The following is a 13,339-nucleotide window of genomic DNA, read 5'->3' as shown; positions in this document are numbered from 1 at the left end:
GATGGAGCATGTCCAACGTTCTTACGACCTAATTGTACAGACTCAGGCACCATAGTTAAACTATCTACTAGTAACCTGGTATTTCTCCTTTACTTACAGTTCATCATGAACATGCAGAAACACTGTTTTCTTTCTTCACAGTCTATAAATAGACATATTTGTGGCTCATTAGGGCAGGGGAAGATATTTATCAGTAATATTTTGTATCTGCTTCCTATTTACTCCACTATGGATGAGTAAAGAGGAGATGGTGTACAGCAGTTTTGAGTGAGAAGAGGGATAGGAATGATTGTTTTAGGCATCTAGGACAACAAAGGAAAAAAAACTATATATACAACAGATGATAAAATTACAGTAGGACAGAATTGGAATTATTTACCTAGGATTTTGCTGAGAGAGCAGAAATAAAAGAATTCAATTAAACAAATTTATTAAGTATTTAAAATATGCAAGGTTCTGTGACAAGACAATGTCATAAAAAAATAAGTCTGTTCCTAGCATCAATTTTTAGGGAATACAGGGTAGGAGAATGGGAGAAGCAGAAAACTAAAAACCAATATGAATCTCTGTACTGTCAATAAGGAATAAAAAGAAAAGCAGAAAGGTTAGAATCACTGACGAGGGTAAGACAGAAGGACAAAGAAGGTCCCACACTGGAGGATACTGGATTGAGTGAAGAAGAGAAGGCCAAGGCATAGAAAAGCACAAGACATGTTAGGTCCACAGTGAATAGACAGATACAACAATATCAATGTTCCAGCCCAGAGATAGGAAAGTAAAGGTCTGATTGGACAGATTGTGATGCCAGGCTAAGGGTTAATCCTGAGTGCCAAAAAAAGCAGTGGAACCATCAGATGCAATGCAGAAGGTGTATTTTCCAAAGTTAAATTCGGCACTAGGTTGGAAGAACTGGGAGACTGGAGGCATACACTGACTTGAATAGGCATCATAGTATGTAGGAGAGTACAGTTAATTAGAGCACATTCTTTGGAGTTAGACCTCGGGCCCACTGCTTAACCTCTGTATGCCCCATTTTTTTCCTCTGTAAAATGGGGACAAGAGTGCCTCAGAGAATAGCTGTACAGAGTCAATGATGTAATACTTAGCATACACTTAAGTGTTAAGTTTAGCTTAACACTTGAATATACAGTAAACATTCAGTCGATCAGAAGCTTTAATTATTACTGTAATCTCAGTCAATAAGAGTATGACCTCTTTGTAGTTTTGTGGTTGTTCCAACAAGCAGAAAAAAAGTCAATTTGAGTATAAACTTCCAAAGGGCAAGAACGGACTCTTTCCTCAGTATCCCTCTCACTCAGCTTGGTCCTGGATATTAGAAATGAGCAGCTGGTGCCCTGGCCGGTGGCTCAGCGGTAGAGCATCGGCCTAGCGTGCGGAGGACCCGGGTTCGATTCCCGGCCAGGGCACATAGGAGAAGCGCCCATTTGCTTCTCCACCCCTCCGCCGCGCTTTCCTCTCTGTCTCTCTCTTCCCCGCCCGCAGCCAAGGCTCCATTGGAGCAAAGATGGCCCGGGCGCTGGGGATGGCTCTGTGGCCTCTGCCCCAGGCGCTAGAGTGGCTCTGGTCGCAACATGGCGACACCCAGGATGGGCAGAGCATCGCCCCCTGGTGGGCAGAGCGTCGCCCCTGGTGGGCGTGCCAGGTGGATCCCGGTCGGGCGCATGCAGGAGTCTGTCTGTCTCTCCCTATTTCCAGCTTCAGAAAAATGAAAAAAAAAAAAAAAGAAAGAAAGAAAAAAAAAAAAAGAAAGAAATGAGCAGCTGATCGAATCTGATTCAACCTTACTTATTAAAACTGGAGAATGATATATACAAACGTACACCAAGATAATAAAGATTTGGGGCACACACACTTAAAAATAATACAGAGCCCTGAGCTGGGTAGCTCAGTTGGTTAGAGCGTCATTCTGATACACCAAGGTTGCAGGTTTGATCCCCAGTCAGGGCACACACAAGAATCAACCAATGAACACATAAATAGAACAACAAATTGATATTTCTCTCTCTTAAATCAATAAATTAAAAATAACACAATAAATAATACAAGAATAAACTGTGTTCACATACTTATAACTATAAACCTACTTTTGCCCCACTCTGTGTGTGTGCATGCTTCAATTCAGATTCCTCAACTTTAACATCACAATCGTCTAAAAAAAAAAGAAACTATATCTAAAGCACCCACAATTTCCTCTCTCCTCCAAACTCACTCACAAATATCTAGGAAAAGGTAACAGGCAGTAGATGAAAACCACAGCGGTCAAAGTACTTTTCACATGCAAGGTCCAGCAATGAATGGGATGGCTGGGTACCGACCGGGTCTCAAGTACCCTCAAGCCCTATTTTGGGTTATTTCTTACTCTTCTGCTTTCCTTCCCCATATCAACCACCTGACTCACCACATACACACACCTTTAAAAACAGTGCCTATTTACTATCGCACAGTTTCTATCAGTCAGAAATACAGGCATAACATGACAGTGTCAGCCAGGGTTGCTTTCTCACTGAGGGCCAGGACCTCTTTCACACTTACTGGTTGCTGGCAAACCTCATTGCCTTGTGGACAGGGTTGAGGCCCCCACTTCCCCACACTGCCAGCCAGGGACCACTCTCAGTTCTTAGAGCAGGCCTGTAGATCCTGGCCACGCCAGGTAGCTGCATGGGAAGTTCACACACAGATATTTGTGTTCTTTCAAGCCAGCTGGAGCATCTCTGCCTTCCTTTTCTGCGATTGGCTGAGAAAATTCTCTGCTTTCAAAGAACTAGCCTCATTAGGTTCTGTCTCCATCAAGTCTCCCTATCTGACGATCAACTATTATGGGACCTTGATTACACCTACAAAATCCCTTCATAGTAGTACCCAGATTCACATTTGACTGAATAACTGGTAGGGATGTGTGTATACCAAAGGCCGGGAATCTTCGGAGGGGTAAAGGGTGAGATGTAGTTGGCCGGTTGCCTATCTCAGCTGCCAAAAGTAAGCTTCATGAAGGAAGGCACGTCTCCTTTTGTTTACTGGAAATAGTGTTTGAATATGGTATGTGCTGAATAAACATGTGTTAAAGGAATCTTCAGATAACCACAGTTCTGTGAGTGTGTGTGTTTAGTTTATTTCCAGCTGAAACTGAGATTTCTAACTGTATGCATTAAAATTCTGGTTCAGTGAATCCATTCAGGAGTCCCTAGAATTTCATATAATTTTCTCTCTGCCACAATTATTTGAACAGCTTTAACAAACTACAGTGGATCCTCATCATTTATAGATTCCATATTTGTGCATCTGCATAGTTGCAAAAATGTATTTGTAACCCCAAAATCAGTACTCATGATGCTCTTATGGTCATCTGTGGACCTTCGCGCCGTGGTGAAAACTTGAGCACGTGCACGTCTGAACACCAGTGCACACGCTCCAGCTGGGGCAGAGCACTGCAACGTTCCGCCTTCCTATTCAGCTCTGACATGGTAAGCATGAGTCCTCTTGTGGTCTAATTAGTGCCATGCTTTTAGCCTTTTTGTTTTTTTTTTGTTGTTGGTGGTGGTGGTGGTGGTGATTTCAGTTTAAAATTGCCTCCAAGAGTAGTGCTGAAATGCCAAAAACAGCCATGTGTCTTACAGAGAAAATATGTATGTCAGATAAGCTTTGTTCAGGCATGTGTTATAGTGCTACTGGACTTGAGTTCAATGTTAAATAATCAACAATACACATTTTAAAAGGTGTCTTTAAATAGAAACACACAGGGCCCTGGCCAGTTGGCTCAGCGATAGAGCGTCGGTCTGGCGTGCAGGAGTCCTGGGTTCGATTCCCGGCCAGGGCACACAGGAGAGGCACCCATTTGCTTCTCCACCCCTCCCCCTCTACTTCCTCTCTGTCTCTCTCTTCCCCTCCCGCAGCCAAGGCTCCATTGGAGCAAAGATGGCCCAGGCGCTGGGGATGGCTCTGTGGCCTCTGCCTCAGGCACTAGAGTGGCTCTGGATGCAACAGAGCGATGCCCCAGAGGGGCAGGGCATCGCCCCCTGGTGGGCATGCCAGGTGGATCCCGGTCGGGCGCATGCGGGAGTCTGTCTGCCTCCCCGTTTCCAGCTTCGGAAAAATGAAAATAAATAAATAAATAAATAGAAACACACAGAAGACAAGCTTATATGCTGATCAGCTGATGAAAATGTTGCGACCAGCAGCTCACAGGAACTGAACCCTGTATTTCCCCTAGGAGCTGCGATTCAGTCTTCACTAATGCAGTGTTCAAGTTGACCTGATAGAAGATAACATCACAAACAAGATGACTGGAACAGTCCCATTTTATAGATGGCAGAATGAGGCTGAGAGAGATGTGAAATGGCAGCTCTTGGCACACTAGCACATCATCCTGGTTTATTTTCTTCACAGCACTCATGACTGATAATTGTGTTCGCTTATTTATTTTCCATCTAAGCCATTGCAATTATAAGTACCATGACAAGGATTTAGGGATCTTTGTCTATCTTGTTCTCTGTTATTTTCCCATGTCAAGAATCATTCATTCCAGGCACATACCCACTGACTGAATAAAGAATTCTCTAGGCCTGACCTGTGGTGGCACAGTGGATAAAATGTGGACCTGGAACACTGAGGTTGCCGGTTTGAAACCTGGGTCTGCCTGGTCAAGGTACATATGGGAGTTGATGTTTTCAGCTCCTCCCACTTTCTCACTTTCTCTCTCTCTCTCTCAAATGAATAAATAAAAGGGGAAATAAAGAATTCTTTGATAGGTAATTGTGGAAATATTAGGGATGCTTGATATGGTAGAGGAAAAGGCAGTGACTTTTTATTATGTTAAATTCAACATATTTAGCAAGACAAATGCAGGCTTAAGGCTAAATGGAGAGAGAAGAAAACCGAAAAGAACTCCAGAGCTGCCAGAAGTAGTAGCACTGTCTGAAACTCAGAGAGCAGGTGATATCACCTGGGATGGAAACTTCACAACTAAACTCTGGTAGCTCTACAGAGTAAGGGAAAAAAAGATACACTCTGTAATAGTAGTTTCACATGGTGTTACATTTATCCATGATGGAGAAGCCAGCAGGCAGAGAACAGACAAGGGCAGAGGTGGTGCCTCTACAGCCCACGCTCAGGTGAAACCATATGTAAGAGAGAACTGACCTAAGCAAAAACCAACAGCAGGTATTTTGAACCTGGCCAGGAGGCAGTGCCTGCAGAGTGAGAACATACAAGTTAGACTGTGGGGGACTGTCAGGTCTGAGCAGCTGATTCCTTAAAAGGTTTCAACAATCCCAGTCTAGAACTAATGGGCTCTGTACCGATGCCTGCAACATTTACAGCAGTAATAGGATGGTGAAAGAGAAGACTTTAGGATTTTCTCTGTATAAATACAGAGAGAAAAATGAGATAACACCCCCCCCACATCAATCCCTACTATAATAGACAAATAACACAAGGATTCAAGACAAAGAGGCGGGATTCAAAATTAATGTTCACTGCTGCTCTGAGCTCTGAGCAAAATCTGAACAGTAAACAATAAGGATTTCAAAATTAAAACAAAAGAGCCACTTCAGTATTCTAATTTAACCTTCAAAAATAAAGAAGATCTAAAGCACCCTGAACTGAGAATTCCATTCCACCTCAACACCCTGTAGTCCTGGGTTATTATGAGAACAGGCTGCAACACAATTCAACTCATGTTCCAAAATGCAACAAGCAGCTCAGACAAGACATGCTGAAAGTAGCAGCATGTCTCCGCTCCTTGTTTTCTGATTCATATTTTGGTAGCAAGGTTTACTTTACCAATGGAGAATAAACCTATTTATAACACAGCAGCCCACCTGAAAGACACAATCAAGTAAAAAGGTTTTGGAGGAAAATGAAGTGCCGCTTCTTCCTGCACTGATTGCAGGTTTCCAAGGTCCTTTTGGATGAAATCCTCAATCTAACTTTCCTGTGTTCACAGGCACCATTCCAGCCTCCTCTCAGCCTCCATGTTCTTATGTAACATTTACATAGTGCCATAAACATACCCAGAGTTGCGTAAGAATTAAACCCTTGCCAAACCAATAAAGCCTAAAGCAGGTCACTCCCTCCAGACTGTCTTTGATTAGCACAGGTATACTGCTGGGTCTAGGATGTAAGGGCCTGTCAAAAGACAGAAATTAATTTGAGGAAATCTGACTCCTCTACAAAAATACACAAATAAGAAGAAATAAACCACACTGTGACAAGTGGTGCAGCTATCAATCCCTAGAGTGCTATTCTGCCCCATAAGATAAAAAGTAACCCAACATTGCTTGTTCACTGAAGTCAGAAACTGTGTCTAAAAATACCTCCCAGCCAACTGGCTATCAGCAAGTCAGTTTCACAGATGTCCCAATAACAGTGACACAGATTATTTCCTTACTTTACAGAGGGAAAACTGAGGCACAGTAAGGTTAAGTGACTTATTCAAGGACAACCTGTAAGGGAACAAAGTTCTGGGGCTGAAAACCAGCCTCCTCCCTACATCTGGCTCTAACTTTTAACCAGAGTAGCCATTTTATTATGCTTCAATCACATCTGTTCCAGGAGCTCTTTGAACAAAACGAATCAGAGATTCCCTTTTCCTCTAAAAAAGCTCACTTTCACTGTACTGCAAAACCATGTCCACTGAACAAAATTTCAACACTTGGCCTGAAATGAGATTTTCAGTATGTTCAGAGAAATTAAAAATGTTTGTATCAGAACCTCAAATGTCACCCTTGTTGCCTTCATTTTAAGAAATATCTTCTGCTACTAATGTAATTTTACATTTTTAAATACTAATATGAAAATTCCACAGCTGGGCCTTAAAGCATGGTATATCTATCAAATGGATGCTGTTTATAACCTGTAAGTCATTCTCCTTATCACTGGTCTTTACTAAGTCAAAGTTAATTCACTAATTAATAGAAACACCTATCCCTCGCTGTCCTCATGCCATGTCCAAGCACCAGGCATCAGGGCTGCCTGGCTCTGCCACTCCTCCAGGCCACCGAGGAAAGCACAACAGAGGAAGTGCAGGGAGGGAAAGCAATCAATTTGTTACTCCACAGCCTCTATGTTCCCAGAACTGACATTTTACTTTAAGTCTTTTGCAACAGTGGTCTCCGCAGCATGCACCATTGGCAACGAAATGTGTCCCGGAAAAAACTGCAGTGTCTGGCCAAGAAGTTTAAAGGGCTTCGAGAATGTTTGCTGGACACACAACCTAATTTCCAATTTACCAAAAAAATAAACTAATTCCTTATTATGACCACCCATCTCACTCCAACAAACATCCATTTTAGGAAGGTTACAAAAAAAAAAAAAATGAACTCTGCCCCATTCAGAACCAGTTGGATTATCAATTAAACATTCTTAACTAAGCTAACAAGAAAAGCCCCACAGACACTACACTAAGTTAACAGGGAAACGGCTGGTAAAAATCTTGCATACAGTAGGGGCAGGATAAAAATTACTATGGAAGAAATGTAAAGATTTATTCATACACATATCAAATGCTAAACCTGAAGACCAAGTCTCCTTATTTACTACCCTACTAGAGAAATAACATTTTGTTACACTTTCCAAAAATATGGTCTACAATAAGGTCCAGCAAACATTATTCATGAAAACCATGACCTTACCACAAATGTCACACTATGTTCACACACCTTCATTGTGTTGATCAGAACCATGGTGTATTAGCAGCGAGACCCAAGGGCAAACATGAGATGCTTAACAGAAGTATTAGCCAGTGAACAAAGACCCACAGGCTACACCACTGGAAACAAATATCAAAGCTGGAGATAATGAACCTGTTTTTGAGACTTCAAAGTGGGATGATGTCTTTTCTTGATTGCCTGATTTATTAAAGGATCCTGAACCCACCTGAGAATCATTATTTTTAGTGGAGAGGAGAGCCACAGAACACACACACTTAACCTCCCATTGCTGGACAGCGAGGGGCTGCTAAGAAGTCAAAGCAGCAGGCTTTGTACACGGGAGCATATATATCCTGAGAGTCTCTCCCAGATTCATCTCTGGGTCTACAATCACTTCAGTATAACTGCCAAATATAACCTTCACCTGTGACCCCAATGCCAAAACATATTGGAGACTACTCCCTTAAATTAAATATTTTAGGGTTTCACTTGCTCTTCTCAGCCCTACAAAGCCTCATAAATAACACAGTTAGGGTGTCACAGAAAGGCACCCCACCTCTATAGTTGGGAAGGCTGTGGGGGTTGGAAGGTAAGGGGTGTGAGAGGGTGGGGGAATGTGTGGGGGAAAGACGGGCAAGAGGGGTGGTGTGGGAAGGTAAGTAATTACTGACCAAGGGCCAGGGATACAGTCCAGTGGTGAGATCTTTAAATACTGGGGGTTGGAGGCGGGCTCTAGGGTTTCACCTGAAAGGCATCCACCAGTGAGCAACTGAATGGGCCCCCTGGGGAGGGGTGGGGGAGGAGAGATGGAAAGCAAATACACCTAGATGCAGATTAACCATTCTGGAACTAGGTTTCCTAGGGTTAGAGAGAGTCCAAAGGCAAACTCCAAAAACGGTCGAGGGGCCTCTTCGTCCCACTTCCTCCAAAGAGCTTCCACAGGGCATGTATATTGGAGGTAGGGGTTTTGCCCCACGGAACTCAAGGTACGGAGTTAAGGGGAAATGTGACTCCCTTCCCCAGAACACGAGGGAGGAAGGAGAGGGAGGGGAAGAGACGCCCCGAGTGCAGGACCTAAGGGAAAGGTTCGAGACCCTTTCCCCTATCATCTGAGATGCGCGAGGACTCTCAGCATCAGGCTACCTCGGAAAGCAAAGACCCCATCGCTCCAGCCCCACAATCTTGGCGGGAGAAAAGGCATGCCCCAGGAGCATCTGCAGGGAGGGAATGAAGACCCCCGCCCCTGGACAAGCCGAGGGACAGAATCTTGATTTTCACACTGTGGGAAAGAAGCCTGCACTCCCTTCTATGGAACATGGGGATGCTGGGAGCGCGACCCCCGGAGAGCTCCCTCAATCCAGCTCCACCTAGAGGAGGGCTCGGGTTCCCAAGGGCCCGGTGTGAACTCGGTCGCGGCTGGGCGGCTGAGCCGAGGGGGTCGGGGCGAAGTCACTGTGCGTCACCCGGACTCCTCCGCGCCCCCCGCCCGGCCATATTGTGCGCGTGAGGAAGGGGCGCGCTGTAGCCCAGGCGCAGAGGCGCGAGGCCTCGCCCTCGTCCGGCCCTCTCCATCCCGGCCCCCGCTTCCCCGTACCGGGACTCACCTTGGATCCCCCCGGGCCCGGACCCACCACTGCCAGCGAGAACAAGGACGACAAGGGTGAAGAAGGAGGAGGTTCCGGCCGACTCCGCCATAGTAACCGCCGCCGCCACCGCCGCCGCAGCCCAGCAGCGCCCAGCGCGCCCGCGCGCGCGCGCGCCCGGCGCCTCCCCTCCTCCCGCGGCCCCGCTCCTCCGCCAGGCTCTGGCACGTGCGCTCCTGGGGAGCCAGCGCCGTGGCCTCGTGCGCGCCCCCGAAGGGCGGGGCCGGGTGCGCGGGCGCCCGCCTTAAAGGGGAGTGTCCCTGTTAAAGGAGTGGGAGGGGAGGGGCGCGCCCTGGGGTCCCCGGGACCCCCTCACCGGTGAGTAAGGGCACTGCGCTGACAAGGCTGAGCAGAACGCGCAACTTCCGCCCTCCCCTACTCCCCTTCTCCCGGGGTAGGTTATCTGTCAACACCGACCCCTACCCCACATGAAATGCTCTATGAGTGAGTCCCTTGCCTTTTCTGGTTCCCTTAATCCCTACTGCCTAGCCCAGGGGTCCCCAAACTTTTTACACAGGGGTCCAGTTCACTGTCCCTCAGACCGTTGGAGGGCCGGACTATAAAAAAACTATGAACAAATCCCTATGCACACTACACATATCTTATTTTAAAGTAAAAAAAACCAAAACATGAACAAATACAATATTTAAAATAAACAAGTAAATTTAGGTCAACAAACTGACCAGTATTTCAGGGGGAATTATGCTTCTCTCACTGACCACCAATGAAAGAGCTGCCCCTTCCAGACGAGCGGTGGGCGGATAAATGGCTTCAGGGGGCCGCATGCGGCCCGCAGGCCATAGTTTGGGATCCCCTGGCCTAGCCTCTAGCCCCCTCATTTCCCAGCAGGATCATTGCAACAGTCTGCTAACTGGTCTCCCCCCTGAAATCCTCTGATCAATCATAGGATGCCCCTTTTCAGAACATACTAAGGCTTTTTAATTATGGTACTCAGTCTCAGGAAGGGTGCTTGCGAGGCACTCCCATTTTGCTCGTAAGTAAGAACGCTTTTGGCAATTTGGCATTATACGTATCAAATGCCCTAAAATATACCCATTGATCCCCTATTTGTCTTCAAGAAATGACAGAGAACAAATGTTTCAAAAAGTTTTAACTGTTGCATGTTTATCATTGTAAAAGGCTAGAAACCTAAGTAGATAATAATAGAAGACAAAAAAGAAATAATGGTTCATCCGTATAATGGAGTACTATTTAATAATTAAAAGTTATGTTTATAAAAAGTAATAAAGTGCCTGACCTGTGGTGGCACAGTGGATACAGCATCAACTTGGAATGCTGAGGTACCCGGTTTGAAACCCCCAGCTGGCTCCATCAAGACACATGCCAGAAGCAACTACTACCAGCTGATGCTTCCTGCTCTCCCCTGCCCACCCTTTCTCTCTCTCTCCTCTCCCTAAACATCAATAAAAATCTTTTTTAAAAAAAGTAATGAGGCCCTGGTCGGTTGGCTCAGCGGTAGAGCGTCAGCCTGGCGTGCAGGAGTCCCGGGTTCGATTCCCAGCCAGGGCACACAGGAGAAGCGCCCATCTGCTTCTCCACCCCTCCCCCTCTCCTTCCTCTCTGTCTCTCTCTTCCCCTCCCGCAGCCGAGGCTCCATTGGAGCAAAGATGGCCCGGGCCGAGGCTCCATTGGAGCAAAGATGGCCCGGGCGCTGGGGATGGCTCTGTGGCCTCTGCCTCAGGTGCTAGAATGGCTCTGGATGCAACAGAGCGACGCCCCAGAGGGGCAGAACATCGCCCCCTGGTGGGCATGCCGGGTGGATCCCGGTCGGGCGCATGCGGGAGTCTGTCTGACTGCCTCCCCGTTTCCAGCTTCGGAAAAAAATGAAAAAAAAAAAAAAAGTAATGAAGTGAGAAAATGTTAAATGAATGATAATGATAAATAAGATAATGATAAATAAAAAAGCAAAATACAAAACTGTTTACAGTATTAATATCTGTATGTGAAAAAAAACAGAAGAAAATTACCAAATATTATCAGTAGTTATTACTAGAATTATTTTTTACTTTCTTTTATATATTTCAGTATTTTCTAAATATTTTACAAATAAGCAAGTGTTACTTTAAATTTAGGGAAAATGCTTTTGAAAGATAAAATCACCTATGTCTTTCTAAAAAGAGTTCACTTTCTTTAGCTTGAAAAATAGCTTGAGATTATGAAAAAGGCAGAGTTCTGGATCTGAATTCCCCTTTTCTTTTTTCTTTTTCTTTTTTTTTTTTACAGTGACAGAGACAGACAGACAGATAGGAACAGAGAGAGATGAGAAGCATCAATCATCAGTTTTTCGTTGCAACACCTTAGTTGTTCATTGATTGCTCTCTCATATGTGCCTTGACCGTGGCCAAGTAACCGCTTGCTTGAGGTGAGCCTTGCTCAAACCAGATGAGCCCACGCTCAAGCTGGCGGACCTCAGGTCTCGAACCTGGGTCCGCCGCATCCCAGTCCGACGCCCACTGCACCACCGCCTGGTTAGGCTGAATTCCCCTTTTCTTACTGGCTTTGAAAACTTGGACTAGTTTTTTTTTTTTAACCTCTCTAAGCCCAGTTTTATTGTCAAAGACAGTGGTTCTCAAACTTTTTGAAGTCAGGGCACACTTAAAATCCTACAAAAATTGTAGGTGCACTATATACAAATTTCTGAGAAATATGTTATAATAAGTCAAATATTAAAGAAAAAATATAAAGTCTAAGCATGTTTATATGGTAATTAAATGAAATAAATACGACAAAATTAAATTTATTCTGACATTAAAAAACATTTTTATGTTACTTTTTTTTTTTTTTTTTGTATTTTTCTGAAGCTGGAAATGGGGAGAGACAGTCAGACAGACTCCTGCATGCGCCCTACCGGGATCCACCTGGCATGCCCACCAGGGGCGATGCTCTGCCCACCAGGGGGGTGGGAGGGGAAGAGAGAGACAGAGAGGAAGGGGGGCGGTGGAGAAGCAAATGGGCGCTTCTCCTATGTGCCCTGGCCGGGAATTGAACCCGGGTCCCCTGCACGCCAGGCCGACACTACCGCTGAGCCAACCGGCCAGGGCCGTGTTACATTTTTTGAGTTATGCTTTTTAAAATTTGTAGAAAAGAGGAGTTAAAAAATTAAAAAATGACAAAAAGTTATCTTTTTATATATATAGATACATTCTTAGTAAGATTTAGTAAATTCGGCAGGTCCCGGCATGAATATGTTAAGTTTTTTCATTCTTGTGTTTATGGGAAACATGAGCCTGATGTGTCCTAGCAATTTCTTTAATGTTTGGGCATATATTTGAAAGGCAAACTCTCATTTCCTTGTCAATACATTGAAGAATTCCTCTCTTTTTACTCTTAATTGTGTTGAGTTCAGAAGCCCCAACCATACATATCATCTTAACTTTACACCAAACAAAGGATAGAAGAAACTTGCCTCCAGTCTTTCTGGGGAACATGGGGGGTAGTGTAAACAATCCAGCACCACAGCTTAACACCCTTTTGCAACCTAATCAGGTAAGTGAGGTGGGGCGTTGGGCAGACTGTCGGCTTACAGCCAATTCCCCACACCTCTGTCCCCCAAAAATCTAAACTCCAAAAACCCTGTTGGTTTTTTGGTCCCCAACAGGCACATATTTCTCTGGAATACTATAGGGTATACCTGGAAATCTAGGGTGCACCAGTGCATCCTGGCTCACACTTTGAGAACCACTGGTCTAAGATCTAGGGGTGGATACAATGACCTAAGGGTAAAAGGAGGAATTTCTCAAGTGGAATCCTCACCCTGTAAATTGTCACCAACCTGAAGAAGCAAGTCCTTACCAGAAAAAAAACAAAAAACCAGACTGCAGACACACTACACACAAATACACACACACACACACACACACACACACACACACACACACATGAAAAGTCATATAGAAGCACTATCTACAAATGGGTCAGTGTAGCTAAATAAGTAAACATCTTTTTTTTTTTTTTTTAACCAAGAGGTAAACATCTTATTTTTATACTGCCATTCCTTACAGCCCCCAT

At 44.8% G+C, this 13,339-nt stretch overlaps 1 protein-coding gene across 1 annotated transcript in view; it reads right to left on the bottom strand.

Annotated features, from left to right (window-relative positions):
- ACVR1B (activin A receptor type 1B) overlaps positions 1–10,704 on the bottom strand; it is a 43,259-nt gene extending 32,555 nt beyond the window's left edge. The window contains exon 1 of the mRNA XM_066265380.1: positions 9,272–10,704. Coding sequence (XP_066121477.1) covers positions 9,272–9,362 — 91 coding nt within the window. The 5' untranslated portion in view covers positions 9,363–10,704. The remainder of the gene's footprint in view (positions 1–9,271) is intronic.
- Between the last annotated feature and the right edge of the window lie 2,635 nt (positions 10,705–13,339).

This window comes from Saccopteryx bilineata, chromosome 1 (assembly GCF_036850765.1).
Source record: "Saccopteryx bilineata isolate mSacBil1 chromosome 1, mSacBil1_pri_phased_curated, whole genome shotgun sequence".
Lineage (NCBI taxonomy): Eukaryota > Metazoa > Chordata > Mammalia > Chiroptera > Emballonuridae > Saccopteryx > Saccopteryx bilineata.
This window is presented reverse-complemented; position numbering and strand designations above follow the sequence as displayed.